We start from the raw sequence: 25,542 nt of genomic DNA on the forward strand, positions 1-25,542 counted from the left end.
GATCGCCGCAGTCCGTCTTACTTGCTCCTTCAGTGACTAGTGCTTCTTAGCTGAAGGACTCTAATTGTAACTGTTACAAGACCGGGCAAATGGTGACCAAGTGTGGGAAACCAGCAGCTTCTCAGTACTAGGTGGCCCTTAGCAGCTTCCATGTGTGTAGTGTTCTCCCAGTCCTCTCAGCAGTCGTATCTTTTTGTGGTGGGTGAGCTTGTTGTACACAGCTGAATGATTGACTGACTTTAACACTTAATGGCACTCACAATGGAGCACACCCTGGCACTGAAATTGAATCTGATACTCAGCCAACAAAAAGGAAGAAAAGATGGAAACCTAGCTAAATAAGGGAATAGCAGAGCTCCTCCGGTGCCAGGAAGAGCCAGGTCTGCAGGAGCTTTGAATAGGGCGTCTGATCCCGTGAGTCGCTAAGGGCTGGGGGTTGCTTCCATGCCTCGGATCCTAGAACTGAGAAGGATTTGCCGCCTCCCATTCTTAGCCTAAAAAGAGGGGCTTGAAGATTTGCATGGGAATCTTTTCAGTGTCTAGGGACTCTACATATTATTGTATGAAATATTTGTGTATGAGGTAGCAAATGTATTTAAATGAAATAAAATCATTTTGTAATGAAGAGTATTCATGACTCTGTACACCTGGACCCGCTTGTAAGTTCTTCAGTTTGTCCACCGTATATCTGGGCAGCCCAAAAACGAATGCCTCAAAAGTGAGCAGCGCAACTTAACATAACCCCAATATGGAATGTCTGACAGTAGAGAAAGAATACTTGTGATCTGTTCGTATTTCTGCTACCACAACCTGAGCCAGGCCACGGGTAGGCTGGCGTAAGTCGCAGCAGGCAGTCTCTGCTTATACTACACTCTCTACCTTTTTGTTTTCATTTGCTTATTATTTTATATATCACTACAGGTACATTTCACACTAGTCACAACATCCTTTTAACACCCCAGTGCCCCACAATCTGGCACTGTATGATCAGAATAATTACAGGATTGCTGTTCAACTCATCACCTCCCGCCTTCACCACCCTTCCCTAGATTCATATCCTTTCCGTGTATGCGCTATTGGACCAGCCAATCCGACCCGTCTTTCTCGCATCAATGATGTGTATATCTGTGCCCAGTCCCTCGACTCTACACTCTCTACCTTGATAAGGTGTCTACGTGGAAGAAGAGCCTGGCTACCGAACATAAAAGGCCTATAAGCAAGTGTGTAAATTATTACCACTTTCCACCTTGGAAAAAACGATGCCTAGAGCAGTGCTTTGGAAATCAAGAGCATTAAGAAAGTACTTTTTTCCCTAAAGAACTTAAATTATAAATTAACACCAAATCACTCTTGTAAGTCAAGAAATGAAGCGACAAACATGAAGGAACCTCCGAGATTTAATCATAGGAGAATGTTAAAGTGCATTACTGAATGCAAGGGAGTGAAGGCCGAGAAGTATCCGAAAGTCACAGCTGGAGAGGGGAAAGATGAAGCTATGCTTTAGTTGGCTGAGGTTTAGGAAAGATGCTTCAAGTCCTTCATGGATTCAAGACACTGCTTCAGGCACTGGACGGGTCACTTTTTAAGACTTACATCGGTGATCCAATGGATTAAGATGTCCTGCTGCAGATCCCATCATGTAGGCATGACCACCGGGGTCCATAGTAGTGCCTGGGGAAGACCCATCGTGATGAACATAGTCCACCTGAATGGAAAGAGGAACATCTGTCCTGGACCTATGCATGCGAAGGCAGTTGATGGACATTTGGCTCATTGGGATGTTGTCGGCCATTTGAAACTCCACAGCCAGATCCAGGAGTACACACTAATCCCTAATAAATGCATGATGGAGTCCAGCAGGGATGGGACTCCGATGTAAAGGTGCACTTCAAACCCGTGAGAATAGTAAGAAGAAAAGTGAATTACCCGACTGTCGGGGATCTGATCATGGAGATCTACGCAGGGATCATATCTTGGACAGTTCCTGACTTATTATATAGGAACGTAAGCACATTTCTTTATGGCCTAAATCAATAAAACCTCTTATGTGCATAGCCTAAATCATTCCAGAGTTTGAGACAACCAACTGATAGATGCCACTTATAACAATAATGGAGTGTAACTTGGTAAATTAATAAAGAGCAATTCAATTAACTCAAGTGTAGGTTTTGCATTAGGAATGTAATGAACGGTGAGCTAAAGTGTAAAGAGTTTGAAAGATAAACAATATTCAGTAAATTTATAAAATTGCATCTTCACTATTTCATGATCGTTTATCATCGGTTCTATTTGGCAGTCTGTTATGTACATTAGGAAGCGGTAGGAACTGCACTATCAAGTAAGGGAAATAGTTAGTCTTAAGCCATGTTTAATTTAAAAATAAAGTTTCATTGTCTACACCCGTAACTTGTCTATGCCAATCCAAAACTCATACAGGTAGCTTAATGTGTGTGTTAGTATTTTGCATTCCTCTCATCCTGGAACCTGACACAAACGCGGGTTCTAAGCCTTTTCACCACACACCTCTCATAGATGCGTGCTTTCTGCTAGTGTCGGTAGATATTTAAATTCCCCATGCAACAGCTTTCCCCAGTCCCTTGCTTCTGTTCTCCTCCAGCTCTTATTTTTTTATATGAGAAGTTCTCCCCTCTTGCTACGTTGGTTTGGGGAAGAGCGGCATAGTATGCTGAGATTTTAAAAAGGAGTTGGCCATAACCCAGATGTTAAAGCTCTCCACATTGTTGAGTCCAAATGCCGTTTTTTGTTTTTTAACCAAGTGTTTGTCTCCCGTGTCCCAATTGCTTTGTTTTTCACTTTATGCTGGTTTCTCTCCACCCCAGACCCTCACATCTAAGTTTATTTAAAAATAATTATATTATTCCCCAAATGCTGTGGTCTAATCTCATGGTGCAGGACATGCAATAGAAATGGTGTTCACGATAGAAGAGACAGCAGAAGGTCGGCACACCACAAGGCCGGCACAATCCCACAAGGGTTGCACTAAGAAAAGTAATTTCTGTAGATCACGTAGTCATTGAGACCTGCTGAACAAGCCCCAGTCCATAGAAGATGTGACAAAAAAAGACCAAGGATGTAAAACCGTAAAAAGCGGGTACAACACCTGATGTAGAAGCAGTTCATCGCTGTATTGTATAGGGGTAGCATTGATATCTGCTAAGACCTTGTGCGGTGGAATAGAATGAAATTGAAGTTACACTTGCTTTTAATTGCCCGGGTTATGTTGCACATGTACTTATCACTCTGTCACTCATACCTCTCCTGCTCCTCATGATAGCTTACATGCAATTATTTTTTGCTCCACAGTTGTTGACCTCAAAGAAAGTGTTACCTTAACGCCACATTTTTCTAAGAGAGGGACCAGGAACATTTGCAGCTAAGCAGTTAAAGTGTGGATTTGTACTTAAAAGATGTGGTCTTTGCTAGGAAGATAGAAACTTGAGTAATTTATTATGACTTTAAAGGAATCCAGTGATTTCCTTGTTAGTACAAAATGTTTAAAAGCATCTGGAAAAAATGAGCTTGTGCTAAGCCAACCGGGATGCAACCAGCGCTGTGCAAACATGCCAAGATGACCATTTTATCAGCTACTCATCGCCCTGTGGCAACCGATCATGCAGACTATCTGGAATACTTCAGTTGATTTGACTTTTAGCTGATCCCATGTTGGGAAAGCTAATGGTCAACTGACAGATTGGTCTTCTGTCCTACTTGAACTAGAGTCTGCCTCCCCATCAGTAAGAACATGAAGAGTGAATGAGGAGATGCAATTTCAGAAATTATATTGTACTGTAATGGCCTACATATATAGCTCTTATTATCTATGTTCGAGTGCTTTATGCAGGAACGCACGCTGTTCTGGAACCCACAGTTGGTGGTTAATCCAGTGGTTATTGGGATTAGTCTTGTGCGGTCAAGAAAACCATTTCGTACATTTACTCGTCTCTTTGTGGTGGACTACATTAATAGGAATTACTTGTTATGATTGGTGTTGGGGGTAAGCGAGTTAATGCAGACAGTTGGTGGAATTATTATATTAGATAGAGGAGATTAATTATTGTTGGGTTGCAGGAATGATTTTCAAAGGTGATTTTTGGAATGAAATGTTGGCAGTTTGAGGAAATACAACAAAGATGAAGCAAACATGCATGTGACTTCATGTAAAATGCAGTATTGCGTGGCTTGCTTCGGTTTGGGTGGAACCCCACTTACTGAAGTATTGGACACCTTGTTTCACTGGTAGACTTATGAAAGTAGTATTACTGTCAACGTCGGATAACTAGCCGCGCCTTCACAGCCATACACCTTTTCCCTCTGCTGTGCATTAGGGGTTTAGACTTGTGTGTGAGTGTGTGCCTCTGAGTGAATGCCTTGATGTAAGTCTTTCCCCTTTGGTAATGCATTGAACGGGGGACATTAGGATTCTGTGCTCTTGCCAGTGTTTGATTCTGGCTCTGGAATTCTGCCGTCAGTAGAAAGGGGACATGCTTCTATAGCTTATTATAACTCTAACCGGTGACAGCTGTTGAATACTGCAGCGTGTTGTAGGGTGGAGACATTTAAAACTCAACAGCAATACTCTGGATGCATGAGCCTGGCGTACTTGTTTGTGCATTGGGCACGCCCGGTATTTTCAGTCATTTAGCAAGGTTATTGGTAACCTGGGTCTGGAGTGAGAGCCCAGAGGCCAGGAATTACACAGTTCTGTTCTTTAGTGAGTATTGTGACTCAGACCAGAGCTCTTTGAGTTAACACAAGATGGTCAAAATATGTCAAGAAGTATTTAGTTTTTCCAAAAAGTATGAAGCAGAGTGATAGGATAGTGGGGGTATAGGCTAAACATATGTGGTCATAAATTAAGAGTTTGGAGCCTTTGCACTAAAGTACTATTCTTTACAGAAAGGAGGAGGCAAGCATAAGATAATAGCACATCCATTTATTTCAGAAGAGTTGAGTCCAAATCCCTCGTTATTAAGAGATTGAAGGGGGGCTGTCTTACTTGATTGTGCAGTAAGAAAACCAAAGACAAAGGGCTTGAAGTTGTTAGATGCATTAAGATGGACTAATGTGTTTCTAGAGCAAGAAACACAGGGAGGCTTAAGACACTGGAGTTTTGTTCCGTAGTTAGACAATGGAACATTGCCTTATTGGAGGATTCAGCCGTGGGTCTGCCATATTTTGGAGTAGGCGTGTTCTTGTGCAGTCCTTCCACCCCGGACTAGTTAGGAGACTCAAAGCAAATTGTGCACTCTCAGGACGGAAACGAGTCGCTGTGGTTTTGTCCCTTCGTAAGATTATGAAAATTGGCTTAATTGGAGTATTGAGATGAAGACTTCATATTCTGTTGTATAGGAGTTAAGTGATCATTGAACCCTTCTGTCCTGAGCTCATCAGAAAGAGGGTAGAGGCATTTGAATTAAACTCCATCAAATAGTCATAGAGTCTGGGAAAGGGGACTGGAAAATTATGCTTTATAATAAGAGATGGCAGCGATAAGTCAGCCCCTCTGTCCTTCATTAAGAGAATGGTGATAAGACAATGGAATGTTCTGTCTTATGAGAAGTTGCAGCTGTGCGACTGGAAGTCTACTGTAAGAAAATTGAGAAGTGAGACTCGAGTAATGTGGGTAGGGGCTTAAAATTCATTGTTCCCATCTGTAGTCAGTGCGATGACTGAAGACTGACTTTTCAGTGTTCTTTTGAAGCCACTGCTCTGCTTGTGAGGGGTCATTGTTATTTATCTGTAACATGCTTCAATTAGAAAACTGACCATTGCATCAGATTTTTTTTTGTTCTCATCGCTTTTATTTTTTTCTTTGTTTTCTTCACTTTTTCCTGTTTCTATTTCTCCTGTTTCCTTTCATCTGTCTGACTCTCAATGGTGGTTGTCAGCTGGTTGACACTGATACATCTACTTTGGCAATGGATAGCGACTGCCCTGTGCTTCAGGAGCACCCTCGCTGCATAGACAACGAGGGTCCTCCATGCCAGGACTTGACAGGACATGCAGCCACTCAGGAATTAGAAAATTGTGTAAGGGCTTACCCAGCAGGTGACCCAAATGGGCCCCCCCAGTATCTCGCCATCCAAGGTGAAGAAAAGATGGCCTCTGCTCAGGAGAGGACAACAAATAATGTAATTGCCACAAGTGACGAGTGCATGGTGGCCGCTGACCATCTCCGACAACAGGATTTGAAGCCAAAGACATCAGAATCATCTCCCCCCACATCTGAAGCCCCTCCTCAGGAGGGCGAGGAGACCTTGGTTGACTCTCAGCCCATCCTGTTCAGTGAGAACCCGTTCGTGGTAGCCAATCGCAAGGTGAAATCTGGAGGAGGGGCCTGCCTAGGAGGCCCTCCCCTTGGCTACGGCAAGAGTGGCGTGCTGAAGACCAACATGTTCTCCAAGAAGGCAAGCTGCCTGTGTGTTGTCTTTCGTGGGCCCATGTATGGAGCATGCTCATCACATCACCCCCTGACTAAACAAGCCGAGCGTTTTGTGTGTTTGTGGCATTAATATTAGTGTGCATGGTTCAAACTGCGCTGCACGGCTGCCCTGCTTCTCTCTCACAGTAGCTATGCTTTTTGTTGAGCACAAAACCACATTGTATTTACTGAGTGGGCCAAATGCCAGAGCCCCTCCTATCCAAGGATGGGACCAGAAGGTATGCTTTAGTGGTATTGTTTCCATTAGTTATGCGGCTCTAACTGGTAAGTTGATCAAAACTATGGTCCTAGTCACCAAATGTTTCACGGTGGCACCGTTCAGTGGGTTCACTGCCTTTTATTTTGCTATTGTGTGTGCTCTGTGGCTGGCAGATAGGTTGTGATCTTTGAATCGTGCTTGGGTTGCTTTCTGTGACTTCTAAGTATCGTAACTAAAGTGGTTGTATTTATGTTTGTCAGGTGTCAATTTGTCACTGTTAGGCAAACTCTAGGCTAAAGGTTGGGCCTCTAAATATATTCTCTTTTCACATGTATGTCATGGAGACATTGAAATATTGCTAGCTATGATAGCTACCCTTTTCCACTGCACACAGCACCAAAGCAGGGGCAATAATGGCCAAGTTGGCTTGTTGAGACCTAGTCTTATTGGCTCACAGTTTAAGTGGCCTTTCGACAAGCAGTAAATGTCACGGTTCTACTTTGATTCACCTTTTTATTTAACCTCATATTTCAATCCATTTGTCCTGTGCCCATTAACCCTTAACTAACGTAGACTAGAATCTAGTTTGTAGTTTAATGTAAAGCTCCTACTTGATCAATGAACCAAAGAGAATCGAAGCAGCAGTGGCATCAGTTGGCAATAGTGTGGTTGGGTTCTTTCTAGCTTAATAGTTCTCAATATGTTTTATCAAAACATTTACCTATTGGGCACTGGATTCAAAATCCATCAATTTATGAAGTAACGCTCAGTGACACGGTTGCGTCTTTTGCCTTAGGGGGGCACTAGATGTGCTAGTTTGATGCATATTCTTGGTTTCAGCCATTCAAATAATTATAGTTTATACCTTTTCATCCCCACATCACATTGTGTTCAGCTAACTGACTTTGATTCTAAATATTTTAATTATTAAGATACAAGAAGTCTCTTTTGGAAGACACTTTCTAATTTCCACTAATAGACCACTGAATATTTTTTATGACACATCCAGTTCAGTTCATTTTTCTGCACTTAACATTTTTGGAGTATTCACCCTGGGCAAGATTGTTGTGGGTTTTGTGGTCTTCCAACTAGTGTCCTCCTAGATCCAAGCACTGGACCAAACCTTGTGTTAAAAAAACATCACTGTTGTAGGGTACGTTTGAGTTGCATTTTATTTGTACTGACTTGTTCATGGAAAGGTTCTGATACGTTATATAGTTATTTTATTGCTGCAGCTCATTCATAGTAACCAGTTGAGGTACACCTGATTTTCAAAATGTGTGCACTTTGTTTTGGTCCTGTTTGCTGCTGAACAATTTGGTGCTATCTCAATAAGGAAACTCCATCAATCTTTAAATTACTAGGTCAGGTGTACTGCAATTGTATTGAAATTACCATAGTTTGGGAGGGGAACAGTTAATACTTTCAAGGGATTTAGTGGTTTGGCGCACCTTATATAATCACTTGGCTTGTATTATCGTTCTATTCCTGGAGGGTACAGACAACTATTTGGTGTGAAATATTGTCTTCAGGGTACCCAAGAAACCATTGGGCTCATATGCCATATCTGATGTGATCTGTACAACAAAGAGCTTGCAAGTGGCCTAAAATCTGTCCTGGATCTCTCAAATTTTAATTCATTTGCTGATCCATTCTTGGAACTCTAAAGCTAATCATGTGACCCGGACACCAGAAAGCCAACCCAAGTATTAGAACCCAGTGAATATCCACAATTCTATTCAATTAGCTCGCTACTCTTGGATAACAACACACAGTAAGGGCTTGGCTTAGGTATGGTAGGTCAGGTCGTTAAGATTTTATGCTAAGGTCCCATACCTGGGTTCACATAATTTGGATGGTCCTTCCATTGCTTAGTCTTCGATGAATGTAGCTGGGTAATATCTTTCTTCGTAATGTCCGTGTTCTTCATCTTTTGATTTTCAAAGGACAGTTGTTTCATTGTCGTCCATGGTTGCCCACTGCTGGACACGGCTGCCTTTTGATGTGCTGCTAGTCTTAATTTTATTCGTCCAGTTGTTTCTTGTATTGTGTTCTGAATTTGAAGCTTGCATCTGCTTCTACGGCCCAGTATGTTCACAAGTTTTTTTTTCCCTAGACAACTGATGGATTCTCTGGGAGCAACGCGAAACGAGATGCCCCATACTCTCCATCCTCTCCGCAGGTAAACTCCTCTCCCAGGACTCGTATATAAAAGACGATCAAAGTACCTATGAGCAGACCTAGCATGTTCCATCATTCCCATTGCTTTTCTTAAAGATACTGCTCTTACGTTTTTGCTTTAGATCATGTTAAAAATGCTTACCTAAAATGTCCCTATGCAGACAAAATATATTTTTTTACAGTCCTAAATTGGTTAGCCTATCCTTTTGCTGTCCATCGGTTCAATATTGTGATAACTCTAATATGTGCTTAAACAGTTTTCTTCATTCAGTGATTGACCTGCTAAGGAAAAGGTGAAGATAACATGCTCTGGCACGTTGATACCAAATTTGCTTCCCAGGTGTTGAGAGTAAACTAAAAATGGATTCCACCTTGCTGTAGACTTCAAATAGTTGCCGATACAATGCCAGTAGTTCGTCTCTTGATAGTTTAAAATTTCAAGAGTAGAGCATTTTAGACTTCGGTGTGGCTGTTTCAGATTTTGTCTATGTTAATGTCTTTTGGGCAGTTGTGAGATAAGTAGAGTTGTTTCTGCTATGGAAGGTCACCAAAGCCTTGTTTACTTGTGAACCCTAAAAATAACTGCATTTTGCAACCATGATTTTTCTTTGTTTCACAGTGTCTCTCTCTTGTCAGAGCTTTGAACCACATTATGTACCATATTCGTCATCTAATAAAATATGTACCGCTGGCTGCTTTATTAATTTCTGAGCACAGACTAGGCCAGTTTCGACATGTGAGTGCTGACAGTCAGCGTTAGTTGCTAAAAGTAGTTAAGCATGGCAGTGCACTGTATGCGGTTACACAGATTTCAGGATTCAAGACCTTGAGCAATAAGATGATATTTTGTGATTGAATTATTTTTTAAATAGACTTTAGGGAAATATAGATGTACTCGGTGGCATTTCTATACTAGGGGCATTGTGTGAAGCCATCTATGTACAGTGCACCATTAGTGTGAGCCAAAGCCCACAGCAAGTCCAAGAATCCCTTGGATATCTTCTGATCATAAACCACTAACAGTCAAGGAAGAAAGAACAGCAGAGTGCTCCCAGGTAGAAGCCATGTTAGGCTGTGTTTATACGATACAACATGACTTCCCTGGAGAATACAATGTTTTAATCTGGAGTCACCTACTTATGAGACCAAATATTTTGAAAGATATCTGAGCGCTATATGTCTACTGCAAAGCAAATAATTAGAGTGGGTGCATGGAGCTGCAGGTTGGAGGAAAACTCAGTCTGTTTTTCCTCATTTTGCTATGTCCCTTCTCCAAATCCTCACAACCTTTCTCTAAGCTTCGTTTCTCATTCCTTTAAACTTCCAATGAAAATAGAAGTGCTTGCCATTTGTTTTTTTTACAGAGACCCTAATTCCAAATTGAGGAATAAGCCCCAAAACAGACTTAACTTCGATATATGTCAAATAGTTACAGCTTGTGTTAAAAAAGAAAGTCTTTGATAGATTTCCCCTTCACACACTTGTATAGTAGATTGCATTTGAATGAGATGCGAGAAGATATTGACATCAAGATCACTGTCCATCAAATCACCTTCCAGCAAAGCTCAACAATAACTTTAGACATTCAAATACAGGTAGAAGAGTGCTTTCTGCCGAGCCTGACCTCCTTTAGTGCAGGGATCAAAAATATTGGCCTGCAGGTTTGTCTTAACTAATTGAATTACATTTAAATAGTTCTAGATTTCATAGACTACTTGCATTGATGAAGTCTGGTTGGTCCTAGGTGGTGTGGTGCTTATCGTAAAAGAGAGGTAAAGTGCTGCTTTATTTAATAATAGGATAAAGCCACAGTAAGATTGTGCAAGTATTCATGAACCTCCCAGTCCTACCTTTTGTAGAAAGGAGTATGATGATTTTCCCAAACGAATTTGCTGCAGCCTTTATGAAGCCTTTGTTATTTTGCAGCCATGGCCCTCAGTGCTAGTCCAATCCCTTGAGGAATCCTGTAGCATTTCCGACAAGAGGCCATTTAGACTTTACAGGTGGGCGTAAAAGCAGGGGACATGCTGTGGTAGCAAGATTAACACGTTTTGTTTAATTAAGAAAAATGAGCTATCTTGCAGTTACAATACCTTTGTTGGACCAGAGTTTGTGTTCAGCCAGGCAGGTGTCTCTTGTAAATACATCCAGACGTGTACTTCTGAAGGTTCACTTACCATTCATATTCTCTGTTGTGTTTGTCCTCCATGTCTGTCTCCAGCAGCCTGCTGCCTCTCGGTCCGCTCACATGTCAGGCAGGGAGACGCGGTTTGTAAGTGGAGTTCTGCTTGCTGTGTGCAAGGGCTTCGCTGGCTTCTGCTTGCCTGAAACATGCTCCGCACACGTCTCTGATCATAGTGTGCCTTACCCCCTGCACTCTGCTTCAGTCTCCCCTGTCACGGTTTCCTACACTTGTTGCTTAGAGATGTCTCTTTCATCAGCAGACATCTGCCTTTAAATGCTCCTCTCACCTGCACACTTTCTTGTTCATAACATACATGCACTGATTTCTGTGACATCCCTCTTCATAAACTCCTTCCTTGTGGTCTTAATCCCAGGTCATTCATAAATTATTCATTCAGCCTGCCTCCACCTCGAATTCCTTTTTCATTGTTGATCCCTACTTATACTCTCATTCCTCATCCAAAGGTCCTATTTATTTATTTATTTATGTTAGGAGCTTGTATAGCCCGCAGCTACCCCCAACAGGGGTTTACCAGCACTTGGACAAGCGAAGGATGGGCAGTTGCCACATACCCTGAAGTGCCCTTTGTAGGCTTATTGCTTCACCTGCATCCATCACTTCACTGTCTGTTATTCCTCCATTCTCATTCCTCAATGGTTGTAGCTCTGCATAGACCAAGTCTCACGATGTGATCCTCCATGCACCAGCATAGACCTCCCATTAGATGCAGTGGCGATCTGGAGATATAGGCACTCAGTACCTTTCAGTAATGTGTTTTGTTTTTTAAACAATCCTCATATGATTGTCTATACTGTCCCATTTTCAGGGCAGTATAGGTGTCCTGGTTTATGGTTTGGCTGCAACAGGCTCTGAATTGATGTGACCGTGTTGCATGCATGAACAACCCTTGTGCATGTATCACCATTGCTCATGAAAGGGATTATGCCGTGCTCTTGCTTCGATTGGTAAAACTGCAGCTATGCTTTGCATTTTCGGTTTCACCAGTGATGACCGTCCAGTGTAAACCATTGCTCGCCTGTTCTGCCCATTGCCTACAAGCCAAACACCTTTAACTTTTCTCCCTGCTCTGTTTTTTCTTTGAATAACTTTTACTGTTTGGCCACTTGATTGGGCAGTGCTCAGGTGTTCAGCATTCCGAAGGCCCATGGTAATGCCTCTATTTCAGAACTTGAGTTCTGTGGATGGATTGGAATGCCCGAGAGGATATGGCCCTTGGATTGTTTAAAAGCACCCCTGCCCAAGGAGCATCCCCAGGGCAAACCACGAGAGCAGTGTGATCATTCCATTAAATTGTGTTAAATTGCAATTGTGTTGTTGCAACTCATCCGCAAGACAACTTGAGATGTGTTTGGCAGCTCAACATTGTTTCTTCTTCTTGGTGCTGAAAGCAGGCTTCTCTATCAGGGGTGAAGCTCATGTTTTAAACAATGCTCTTATTAAAGAATTATTCATCAACATAATCGATTTAGCATTTAATCTCCTGATTGGGAATAATCCATTATTTGATACTCCTCATTCGACTGCGAGCTATGGACAGGACGTCAGTGGTCTTCACTATGAAGAAGCAGTGTTGAATTATAAAATGCATTGCAGATAGTAGTCCTGTGGATGATAATATGGTACTGATAATTTCATTGTGAGCAGCATTCAGCTGGCAGCCTAGCACCTCCCTTCCACCCGGCTTCATGCCCAGCCTAGGCTCATCTTCAGTGGATATGGCTGCTCAGTTTCTGCACTAGTCATGTTCATCAGACTTGTACATTGTTTTGTCTTGCCTTGTATTCTGTTAGTTTCATAACTAGCTTTCTACTCCTCTTCAACACAGAGATGTTTCAGATGCTGCTGTTGCCCTAATGCTTTGAGAAGGTGCGATCTGTGGAGGTGTAATCCCACAGATGGGAATTAGGTAGCGGGGACATGTGCTGGTGTGCGTCATCTGTCCTCCCCATCAGAATAAAATGCCTGGAAATTACATATATTTCCTGTATTGCTACTGAAATGCATTATGTTAAGCAGCTTGGAAACGTGTATGACAGAACACTTTCCTTGCATGTGTTGCTGTTTTGGAGCAACGGTTTTGCTTTTGAAAATGGCCGTAAAGTGGTTTTTTGAAAGTTGTCATGTTTTATTCACATCTTTTGGGGGTGTTCCAAATCTCTGACAGCCCTTCTAAGTTTGTAACATGCTGCCTTTGTGTGCGATTGAAGTAAGAAGGCTCACTCTGCTAGAGTGGGGCCTGCATGTGTTGATGTTGTGTAGATTGGAAATGCACTAGATCCTTGTGGCATGTTGTTTGCTAGCGCACTCGGAAGACGCTCACACTCTCTCTCTTCCTAGGCTTCCATAAACTTCCTCTCCCAGAGTGACAGCAGATCGGTAAGTGGCACTTCCTCTTATCTTGTCCATCTCCTAATGTACCTTTTTTTGAAAAATGTAATCAGTGTGTTTTCTAGCCCCTCCAAATTACCCTAAATCCACCATCTTCTGACTTGTCCACACGGTACACCTATGGTTTGCCCCACACCAAGGTTTGCGGTTGGAACGAATTGCAATAGAAAGACGCATGAAGCGATCATGATTGTAAAAATCTGTACAAGGTACCGGGTGAGGCAGCAGTAGGGAAGCTTCAGGCTAGGGCTCATATAATTTTAGACACTGGGACGGAGTCCTTGTGATCGGGTAATGGCGGACAACAGAGTAGACGTATCATTGGAAGGGAATAGTAGGCACTTCAGATTTGAGTCCCAGCAGCGGACATGAGTAAAGTAGAAACAATAGATGGAATCACATTTCATGATCACAGTATTAAAGCGAGAGAGGAGGTGATGAAAAGGCACTGCTGTTTCAGTGAAAGTGGTTCAGAATGTGCATCTTTCCTGTTGCCAGTGAGGGCAAAGGACTAGAGCTCAGCAGGGCTCTCGACATTCATGCAAAAACGCCATAATCAGATTTCCAGATTTGTATATCTCGGATACTACAACTTCAAAAATGTTAACTCCACTGCCAGTTTGGTGGTTAGGCCTTGATTTTGCTGCACATGCTATCGGCTCTACTTTGGTCCTGTTTGGAGCAGCAACTCATTAAGCGTCTGAGAAGAAAAGCCTCAGTGCTGAGCAGGTTGTAAACTTCAGATCGACAGCAGTTATCCCTGCACAAGTCCTATTGAAAGCTACATTGCCTGCAGTCATGTGGAAGGGATTATTTGCAGTTGTGAAGGTGGGAGAAAACTGATATCTCAGCAGCACGAGATTTCAAACGTTACCTCGTGAAGGAGCCCCGGTGTGTGGGGCACTTTGATGCATAGTGGGGCACCCCGAGACATAGTGGGATGTGGGTTTATAGGGGAATAGGGTGGGAAGTTATTTAATTGCCTCAAATTGTAAAGCGCTCTGATATCCATCAGGATCAAGTTCGCGCTATATAAAACTTTATAAATAAATAAACATGATATTGCGCCGCAAACTCTGAAAGCTGTACATTGTTTTGCTGTTGACTATACATTGCCCTCCTCATAGCTCCTGCCAGATGCAGCGTTTTCCTCTGCTCACTCTGGATGTTTCAGATTAGCATATCAGAAACTTTTGACGGCTGCTAGGTTTATTAAGTTCCTTTTTCAGTTGTTTTTTCTTTTTACTTGCACCAGCTTTTCAAAGTATTTTTAAAAGGAAGCTTACTGCTCTTGCTTCTTTTTTTAATACTTGTATCATCTAACTACGTGTTTGCCGATCTGCCTGCTCTTTGTGATCACTGCTTTTAGATGAGGTATCTGGAAGGCTACTTCAAGGAATCATCACCCCAGTCTCCCAGCTGCCAGAGTAAAAGGTGCAGCAACTCTTCTTTCCATTGAGGGAAGAATTCCAGACCAAAGCTTTCCAAGTGTAGTTTCTAAGTATAGAAACACTTTCTTGCATCATACCCTATTCCATGGTAACTGGCACTTGGCTGAGTGCCAATACCTTCAATGTAGCAATATTCCATGAGTGCTCTGTGGCTTATCAGGTCTGCAGAAATCCTTCTATTTAAATGTTGTGTTTATTAGGATTCCCCCAAAAAAGTAACAAGAAGCAATAATAGAACATGGCGAAAGTTGCCACAATCCCAGACCCCAGTAGTGTCTATAACATTTCATCTCACAGTTATAAAGCGGTTGAAATGTGTTTTCTTACTATATTCCCCCACTCCCCTCCTTACCACTTCCTCCCACATATTATTAACTAAATTTGCTGCCTTTATGTCACAAATCAGCTCTGAAGACCTCAGAGGTTGCACTATGTAATGAACAGTACATGAATGAGCCGACTACGATCGCCTCATAAGAATCGCAACATCAGTAGCCCAAATACAGATTCTACGTCTGTGTCCTGTAGTCCAGCTCTCACTTGCTTCCCATGCACAAAGGCAGAAAGATGACAAGTGGGCCCCAGGTGTCTCTTCGTTGAGATCAAAGTGGCATCCGCTTCCAGTATTCCTCCAATTGCTCCTGACTATATTACATTATCCCACCATGTCTTAATGCTGTTTACGCATCCCCAGGTGAACATCTTTGACATAGCCCAATGGGCCGTGACTGGGGTATGTTGAACTGCAGCCTCAGTCACCGTGTCTGTTTTATTAAGTACCAGTGACCAAGACCTGGCCACCTCAGAGCGGAGCCAGTCCAGGCGCAGAATGTCTGCTCCCTTGGCTTTGCAGGGCATACAACAAAGGTATTGAGCATGCCCATGTTATTGAGAAATGCATGGGTGTGAAACATCCTGCTAAGATATTTAGCATGTATCAATCGTACCTATAATTGGACAATAGTGCGGCTGTTTGGGCGCAACATCAACCCAATTGGTTATCTGAGAGCTCAACATCAATGTCGGCCTGCCAGTTGATTCTAGCCCTAGGGTTGAGCACAGGTGCCCTAGCCTGCATAATAGAGTACAGGAGGGTGTTATGCTTCCTTGAGGAGATGAAGGTTAAGCTACTCTTCCATTGCATGCAGTTCTGGAGGCGATTGTGGAAAGGTGTTGTATATACAACTGGATGTGAGGTCTGTGAAAATCCTTTAATCGCAGCCCTGGTACTAACCTTGTAGTAGATGTACTTGAAATTACAAGTCTTTAGGGCAACTCCCACCAAAGTAATGAATCTTCTCTAATTCCCTTAGTTCCTTATTTTTAGATCAATTGCAGGTCCTTTCAAATGGGGCATGGACTTAGCCGGGTCCAGCTTATCAAATATCAGCTGATGTGGAATGTTTAGGGGGCATTGCAGTGGAAGCATACCACAGGAAACTGAAATGCTGCCAGTATCATTGGCCCATTATTTAGTACTCGGTGTCCCTCTGTCTTGTTTCCTAAAATGCCTTCCTTTCATGCTTAGGGGGGAAACCTGTGGCCAAATTTTGCTCGTTGCTCATCACTTACCTGATCATCTAATGATATTCAGCTTAGTCTTGGAGAGGGCAAAGATTTCACTCAAGCAGCTTCTATTGGCAAAGGAGAAGACGGACATTGCTACCATTACGATATGTGCTCTTTGTCTCCTTAAGAAGGCACTGCAGACATGTCTTTATTACTTTCAGATCGGTCATTTCCGCTTTGAGCACTTTGTGGTGGTTCCCACTCATTTCTCACCCTTGAAGAGCTTTTTGTAGCTATAATGTCATGCCTGAGACAGCTATTGAAGCACCCCAAGTAAGATTCCATTGTGGCCCTTAAAATACTTTAGTTGAGTTCATTTACTTTGAGATCTTGGTATGAGTTTGTTTGGATGGTTTACATAAATTGTTCCCTTGAATAAGGAGTCCCATTCTTGTTGGAATGAATCCTCATCCTTGTTGGGGAATCTAATGTTTATAATTTTTTGTGTCCATGTTGGCAGACGTTTGAGCCTGTTAATACTTAAGAGATGATTTTTATGATGTAAAGAAATTATTTGTAGCGGCTATCACTTCAGTCCGCTGAGTCCATGATCTTCTGGCCTTTTTTTGTTTTAGTTGCAGGTGGAGCTTTGTGGGACACCCGTATGCTGCTTTGTATGCATTGCTGTTTAGATTTCAGTTCAGAAGTGGATGCGGAGTGTAATCGGGCTAGTAAATTCATCCTGGCATGCATCTATAATGGAGCTGTCGTATAGTGTGTGTACCTCTTAGTGGTAGTAACTGAAAGTTAGTAGAGAAGGGCAAAAGAGTGAGTAAAATAAATATGGTCTTTAAAATAGAAATGAGTGCATAGCTGCAGTTTGTTATGCAGAGTCAATCAAATAAATCTTCTTAACGGAATAGAAGATCACCCTAGCGGTGGAGCTGCCCCAATCTGCCAGCAAACAAGATGATCTGACCATTATTTTCTTTTGACATCACAGTATGGTATAGATAGATGGGCACGTTTTCCAGTGATACACTGAACCTTTACAGATCATTATTCCTTGTATAACTTTTTGTGTGTGTGGTGCTTAGGCAAGTTTTGAGATTTTTGCTGTGATCTATTTTTAAAAACTTTCTCAGTCCTAACTACTGTTTTTCACACCTTTTCTTTCATTGTTTTCCTTTGTTTATTTTATTGCAATCGATTCCTTATTGTTCTCATTTGCTTTCTATATCTTGCTTTTTTGCTTTTCACTGCTGAATCATTAAATTTATCTCACATTATTGCCCTTTTCTTTATTTAATTACCTTTTCCTAAATATTTCTTTTTCTTTGGTGTCTATCTTCTATTTCCTTTGTATGTTTTTTCTTTTTCTACACTGGCTCCTATGTCTGTTCTTTATTTCACTCTCCCATCCTTAACTTCCTCTTGATGGTGTGGCTGGATAAACAGACAAAACCTGGTGCCATTCATCCTCATTCCTGGGTGCGGCAGACCATAACTCCACCCAACACAGAAGGCAGGAACAGCCCGAACCCATTCCAACAGCCTGAGATTTCCTCCAGCGTACACAACTCTGTAAGTGCCCCCTATCCCTCCTTGTGGGAAGAGTTTAGCTAGATTTGAAAGTCAGCGTCTGTAGCAAAGTTTTTCTGGAAGCCTGAAATATTGCCAATCTTTATTTTGTACTCGTTTGGGTCTACTGGAAACTAAGAAAGCTACTCAAGATTCATTTTGGGTTGTCGTAGCATATAGGAAGGAAGCATATGGTCTATGGCTGGTTCCCCAGACACCACCATGAACCACAATTTCTACCTTCATTTTTACATTTGTCTCATCTTTTTTTAGTGCGCATTATTATGAGGTCATCAAAATCTTACCACAATAATGTCCATCATCTTGCAAATTTTAAGCTTGTCTGAGTTTATTGCGAAGTGTTAGCTGCACGACACATCACAGCCGTGTTCCATCTGTTTCACCTGCTACTTGCTAATTATGCCAGTCCACGTTGACTTTTCTAGTGCCTTTGCTTGAAAATACCTCTGCCACATTGTGGTGCTTGTAATATGAACTAAAAGACCTGCATGCATTCTTCAGCACTGTAGCATGTTCCCAACTCTGTAGTTGATAATCTGCTGCTCCTAGGAATCCTCTCCTCTAGAGTCACCATGTCCTTCCAGTGGAAAATAGATATCTGCTTTAGTATGCACAGATGTGGACATAATTTATTGTTCACAGCCTGTGCAATGTGCTGTAAAATTAGTAAACACAATTCTGAGTTTGTTCTTTTGGTTAGAGTTTGGCATCCTAAGTAGTTTTTGCTGTGTGGTGATTCTTGCATTGCGATTTAACACTGACTTTAGTAAGTTCTATAACTTGTGTTAGTAACCAGTGGGGCCATAGTCTGTAATGCTGCCAATTTAGGTGAACATTTGTTTTAATAACCTTTGGGTTATCCTTGTTGTGGTTTGTGTGCCTCAGTTTAACTTATGAGCGGCAAGAGGCATTCCTTCAGGTTAAGTTCTGTGTTGTACTCATTTGATAAATGTTTAGGTGCCTCTCTGCAAACCTTAGTGAGTGTCAGATAAAGACAATCTATTTTCGATGGACTTGTCAGGCCACCTAAGCACAGGTGTCAAGTGTTCATGCTAGAAGAGTCACCTAGTCCCAAATACAGCATCTCTATGCTCCATGTTCATTGATAGACTGGACATAGACTTAAACTATCAGTGGAAGCTGAAAACAGTGACCACCTTCTGAAATATCACCAGTATCATTCAGCTGTCTCCATGCCCTCCATATCTCCTAACCCATTCGATTGTCCCTATTGCACGTGCACTGCATTCAAAGGTTGAGCGGAGTCAGATTCTGCGCCCTTTAAAACAAGTTTAAATGACACTCTGCACATTCTAACTGACATTACTGTAAGTTGGGTATTCTTTTTATTATCATTGCATCTAGTACTAATCATCTTCCCAGCCAATACCCCACTAGTTCACACGCCGTGCCTAGTTTCATTCTCTGAAATCCAGTTTAGTTAAACCCTGTAACCCTAGCCTAAGCTTAGGTCAGATAACATGCTGTTGAATAAATGATCAGTAATGTGTGCCTCTACTCTATACTCATTTGGTGTAATTCCACCCTATTAGGCAGCATTTTAAGTATAAACTCTCCTCTTGCTAAACCTTCCTATCAACATCGGTGACATTGGCTTCTATCTAGAATTTCTCCTGAGTGTAGAAAGCTCCTGCTTTCTTATTTCCCCTTCTACAGACCTTTGAGATAGAAGTCTGATCTGTGTGGTCAAGGAAAACGGTTCAGCCTGTGTTTTATTTTTTTTGGGTGGTGGGGGGAGGTGATCTCTCCAGAAATTTGATATTGATGAGATCTAAACAATAATGAGGAATATAGCGCATCTTGGAGTGCTCATGAGGTGATGGGCAGTGCAATATGTATTCTCAAATTAAATACATTCAGCTCAGCCTCTAGGTAACAGGCCTACTGTTATGTTCTCAGTGTTTCTGATTCTGAGGTGATGGCAGGCATCACATAATACCACCAGAGAATGTGTATTTGTCCCAGATGGTCCTCCAGCCAGTCATTTACTGCTGGTGTAGTTAACCTCTCTTCTACCAGAGCTGACCACCAAGAGTGGGAATGGGCAGTCGTGTCACCACATTTGTTCACATCTTGGCCATAACCTTGGTCTCCATCTTTGTGAAGTTGAAGAACCCCTGCTGTCTAGCATGGAAATCCCACCCTCGTTGGGCTAGACCTAGATTTGTGGAACCCCACTGTGGAGTACCCAACACCTCTTGTACTCCAGTCACATCTTGCTTTGCCGCATACACCTACATCAAAATGAAAGGAAAGTAAGGAGTTGCAGTAACGACAGATGGAATGCATTTTCCAGGGAAGGTTAGCAGTTGATGGCCACAACTAGGGGTGCAATGCCTTTACCCTATGACTATCAGTCAAAAGCAACCAACAATTTGCACATCATAGCAAGGACATAGGGATGGTAGTAGCCTAAGTTAAAAGATGGTCCACTTAAGGATGAACTCCATCTCTCGCCAAGTTGAGAACTCAACTGTGGAGCTTTGTCTTCCAAAATGGGTAAACCGCCTGCTAGACGCCTTGGTTCATGAGACACCTGTGCAGGAAAACATACTGTGTCAACCAGAAATGTTGAAATGATGCGCAGCCTGGCACACCAGCTCTTGCATTTGAATTCTTAATCCATAGCTCCCATTGATTGCTCCTCCAGGAACTTCTACCTTCTTAAGTGTCACATTATCTACATGACATGACCGCTATAATGTCACTCCTACTCCCCTAACTACACAACATGAATACTACACATGTGCAGACCCGCAGACCAATATTATGTTACTTTTTAGTCTCTTGGATATTAACACTGACTGCTCGGTTCTGTCCATGTTTTGGCTCCTCTTGTATTATACTGCTATCTCTGGTTCTCTCTTGCTGAACTTTCTCTTTCTTTGTGTTTCCGTTCTTGTGTTTTTCCTCCTCACTCCTTTCCTGCTTTCCCTTCCTTTTTTCTCTGCAGCCAGGACCTTCCACCCCTCTTTCTCCCGATGAGTTCCCAGCCAATATCAAGCAGGCGTATAAGACCTTTGCTGCTGTCCCCGTAGCACAGCCTGTGCTGGAGCTGCAGGTACTGTTGCTCCTCTTCCCAAGTCATACTTTTTGTTTATGAAGGCTTACTGACTCTGGTCATGCAATGGTCGATCCTTTGAAGTCAGCACAGATTTCTATTCAACGCACTTGCACACTTTCAGAGTTTCTCCAAAGATTTCACGTTCCTGTTTTTACTACCTTCACCTTTCTCCTCCATCTGTTCCCTCCAGCTAATGAGTCCAAAGGCACAAACATTTTGTACCAGTGATTTATTTTAAGGTTTGGTCATTTCTAAGTTTGGTTTACTTTAACAAGTGTTGCAAACAAAACAATTGATGGTTGTTAGTACAGAAAAATGAATGGAGGAAAAAAAAAATGTTAGGTGCTGAGGCAGATTTGTAAAGAGGATGACCGAATGGATGTCTTTGGAGGCATGTTGCTTTTTTAGAAGGGTTGATATTATTTCAGAGTATGACATGTAGACAGTTTCCTTCACTCTTGTCTACCATCTCCTCTTGTGAGACTGCTAAATAATTTGTGGTCTGGGGATCCTCAATATTGAGAGTTGTCCCACAGAAAAGTTTTCTTGCAAGAAGTGTTCTCCAGGGCTTATAAATCTGTATTAGTTAAGTCCCAGTTGTGAAGGTAGTAATGTATGTTGTGTGTATATGTGCAGGATTTCTTGCATAGGGTATTTCGCTGCCACATGTTAGTTACAGAACACAGCACCAAGAGGCCTGTTTTACTGAAAATTGATTGTTCAATACACCCACAACTATGTTAGGTTATTAAAGGGCTCAGATAACACTACCCACTATTTTCCATATCTTCTTTACAGGCATGGAGCCTGTAGAGACACCCAGCCATTTGAAAAGGGTTCAGTCGTAGATCGCCAATCTGGGGAGGTTTATTTGTAGCTTGTTTACACAAAACAATTGAAGAGTTTTAATTAATTACAGATTTGCTTTAGTGAAAGACGATTTCCTCGTTTTGCCAGTCAGAAAGAGATTATCGCCATGGATTCAACGCTGATTCAAAAGAAGGATGACCATTTTTGAAGTAAAAGCTTCCTGTATGACCTGGGGATGAACTAACCAACAAGGTCATTTATGCAACACATATGGCACCTGTTCTATCGCTTTATATCACCCTTCTGGGCCCTGCTGAAGTGGTGACATTTACTAACACCTAAGCTAAACAAAAATGACAGTAATGCCTGAAATATTGCATAGCAGTATTTGCCGTTGGAGCCGATGTGCCACAAATTTCCCGGCCCATCAGTCTTCCAGCTTTTCAAAGAAAGAGCTGTGGCTCACTCCTTGGTTGTGTTCTCCCATCCCCCCAATTTCACCAGCAGTACCAGAAATGCCAGAGCTACTAAAGAGCCTTTACCTGTCACCAGACGCGGCCTCTCAACATGTCCAAGAAGCTACTTGACTTTTTTGTTAGGTCTCGGCTAGCCGCGCGAAGCGCGTCTCCGCAGAGAACCTTATGTTGGCGTGTGAGCTTCCCAGGAGACAATCCTGGCCGCGCGCATCGCCTTGGAGGCGATTCCAAACTGACACGCGCACGTGAACGAGCGCTGCGGCCAGGCGCTGTCTCCTAGGAAGCTCAAAACACCACACACACGCATGCACATACACACACAGACACACACACAAGCGCCCACGCACGCACATACATACAGAGACACCCACCCCCCCACACATACACATACACATACACACACACACACGCGCACACACACACGAGTGCACCCCCCCTCTCCCCCGCCGTCGCACACATCATACACACACACACACACACACAAGTGCACCGAGCCCCCCCCCCCCTCTTTTCAACTTACCAGTTCAATTTAGAGGGACTCCGCTCTCCTTCTGGCGTCCCGAGACGCTTTCACTCCGCCTGCCTTCTTTTCCGGTGCAGACGCAGCCCGGCCCCCGTCACAGGCGACTTTGCCTGACTTCCGGACACATCGCGGAAGGAGTTTGTATAGCTGTGTTTAAAAACATTTTATAGCACCGCTCCTCCACAGTTTCTAATCACTGCAGATAACTGCCTTCCCCTGGCTCGCACACTGCTATTACAGAATTTGTGCTGTGCATCTTTTAATGAACAGTCATTTTCAAAGTAAAGCAATGCGACGTGCGATCCGTGTCCCCTGTAACCAGGGAAGCATTAAACGCATCTTTATTGAAATCCAAATGATCGCAGCCTCTGCGGGCACGGGGTAGGCCGGGTACCCAGGTCAGCCTGAAGCGAGGGCCACCCTTTTCACGTGACCAGCGCGAGATGCAGCAGGGAAGGCCAGCATTCGCAGTATGTCTACTCCGAGAGATGTCAAACTAATGCTTGCTTTTCCAGCGGCTGACAGATGCCAGAGCTCGCGGACCTTCCCGACGTTCTGCAGGGGGATGCAAAGCGTCAGCGTTTACTGTGCTCAATTTGAGATGTTAAACTTCACCTTTCTCGGCGTTTCACAATTAAAATAAATGTCAGCTTTGCCAGTGGTCATGGTGAGATTCGAAAGTACAGATGTTCAGAATTTGAATGCGCTATTGGCAGCTTTCTCGGGTTTCCGATGTCAGATGTACAACAAGGCATACTTTAGTGGCTCAAACACCTCGGAGTTAGATGTAAAACGTCAGCGTTTACTGGGGATAATAACTCAATGCAAAGAGTTAGGTTTTGCAGTGTGTTATCGTGAGAGATAAAACGATAGGTTCACGCGGTTCCGAGTGAGACGTTATAATTTTGATTTTCCAGTCCCTCAGAGTGAGATATTAAATGTCATTTTTTGGGGGCTCAGTCAGATATGAAAAGACATGGACTCTCTTCCAAAGGATCGAAAAAATAGCATGGACCTGCCAATCAACTCACTCCTGGTTGGAGCTGCCCATGCACGAGGGGTTAAGCCTGACCCGACCGGAAGCGCGACGCCCACCCCCACCCCCTGCCCCTTGCTTCGACAGGTTCGATGTCAACAAAGCCTGGAGTACTTTCTTTCCACGAAGGACCGCTCTCTGGAGTGGACTTTTCTCCCACCCCTCACTGAGGTCAGAATAGGACAATACCCCTGAGGTTATTGGTTTTTGGTGTGTGTGTGTGGAAGTTGTGGTGGTGGTGGGCGTGAGGTGATTTTGTGTACGTGTGCGCATGCGTGCACGTGTGTGGCCTTGTTTGGTGGGTGGTAGGCTGTTTTGTATCTGTGCGCATGTGTGTGCGCTGTGTGAGGATGCATGTGCCTGCAGTGCATTTTTTTTTATCTGCGACCGTGTTATGTGCATGTGTGTGATCTGTGTCTACATGTGCAGTGTACTTCCTGTCCAGTTTGGCGTGCGACCGACGAATTGTAGAGCATGCACCTGGGTGTGCAACGACAACGTTGTTTCTTGGATTGTGTGGGGACAATTGAGTGCCTGTTTCGGTGTGAAAGTATTGCTGGTGTATTTGTGTGCAAGTTTGTGAGTGAGCGTGTGTTTGTGTGCGAGTGTGTGAGTCAGCGTGTGTGTTTGTGCGTGTGCAGATGTATGGAGTTTGAGAGGCTTGGGGTATGTATGTGTTTGGTGAGTCTTGGGAACCCGCGCCTTCCGCTGGACGGGGACACGATCCCCGGTCCCTGTGGACTTGGGGCCCTGCCGCCCCCAACCTCCAGACGGCCTCCTCCCAGGCCCCGTCCCGCTGGCACCGCTGTAACTGCCGGACACTTCCAGGGCCTCCGGGAGCCGCAGATGGGCCCACCTGGGCCCGAGACGCTCAGAAGTTATCCGGCGAGGAGTCCCGCTTGCTGCTCCGTTCCCAGGCTCCGAGCCTGCGGGGCAGATGATTGCGGCCTTTTCAGGGGTTTACTTTTGGGGCTGCTGGACCGAACTAGTGAATTAAAATGGCCTGGGGTCTCAAACTGCCACTTGAGGATGAAGTCATCGTGTCTGGATTGGTACAGGACTTCGATGCCAGCCTCTCTGGGATTGGCCAAGAGTTGGGAGCTGGAGCCTACAGCATGAGGTATCAGTTTACAAAATGTGTCAATTTCCTTTGGTATCCGTAGCACTTTTGTGTACATAACTGCTAACGTAAAAACATCTTCCCATGCCATTATTTCACCTGTGTCTGTGGTGAAATATTATATAGCGCACAGTTGTCTGTTTTGTGCCATTCAATTATATACTTCTCTTTTCTGATTGAGGATCATTATTGTAAAGTTATCAGGAAGAGCAATGAGGAAGGCAGCGACTGGCGTGTGAGCTTCCCAGGAGCCTTGGAGGCGATTCCAAACTGACACGCGCACGTGAACGAGCGCTGCGGCCAGGCGCTGTCTCCTAGGAAGCTCAAAACACCACACACACGCATGCACATACACACACACAGACACACACACAAGCGCCCACGCACGCACATACATACAGAGACACCCACCCCCCCCACACATACACACACAGCGACTGGCAAATCGATGGTTATAATGGGGTTAATTTACAAAGCTTTTATCTTGTTTAAG

At 43.4% G+C, this 25,542-nt stretch overlaps 1 protein-coding gene across 21 annotated transcripts in view; it reads left to right on the plus strand.

Moving 5' to 3' along the window:
- SCRIB (scribble planar cell polarity protein) overlaps positions 1 to 25,542 on the plus strand; it is a 576,647-nt gene that overhangs the window by 433,263 nt on the left and 117,842 nt on the right. For 11 of the 21 annotated variants that reach the window (XM_078686589.1, XM_078686596.1, XM_078686591.1 and 8 more), the window contains 5 exons: positions 8,779 to 8,844; positions 11,065 to 11,115; positions 13,387 to 13,425; positions 17,856 to 17,981; positions 20,974 to 21,081. In XM_078686589.1, the coding sequence (XP_078542715.1) occupies positions 8,779 to 8,844; positions 11,065 to 11,115; positions 13,387 to 13,425; positions 17,856 to 17,981; positions 20,974 to 21,081 (390 nt within the window). The remainder of the gene's footprint in view (positions 1 to 8,778; positions 8,845 to 11,064; positions 11,116 to 13,386; positions 13,426 to 17,855; positions 17,982 to 20,973; positions 21,082 to 25,542) is intronic. The other 10 variants (XM_078686605.1, XM_078686607.1, XM_078686608.1 and 7 more) reach the window with 5 other exon arrangements.

The sequence above is a fragment of the Lissotriton helveticus genome, chromosome 4_1 (genome assembly GCF_964261635.1).
Source record: "Lissotriton helveticus chromosome 4_1, aLisHel1.1, whole genome shotgun sequence".
Taxonomy (NCBI): Eukaryota; Metazoa; Chordata; class Amphibia; order Caudata; family Salamandridae; genus Lissotriton; species Lissotriton helveticus.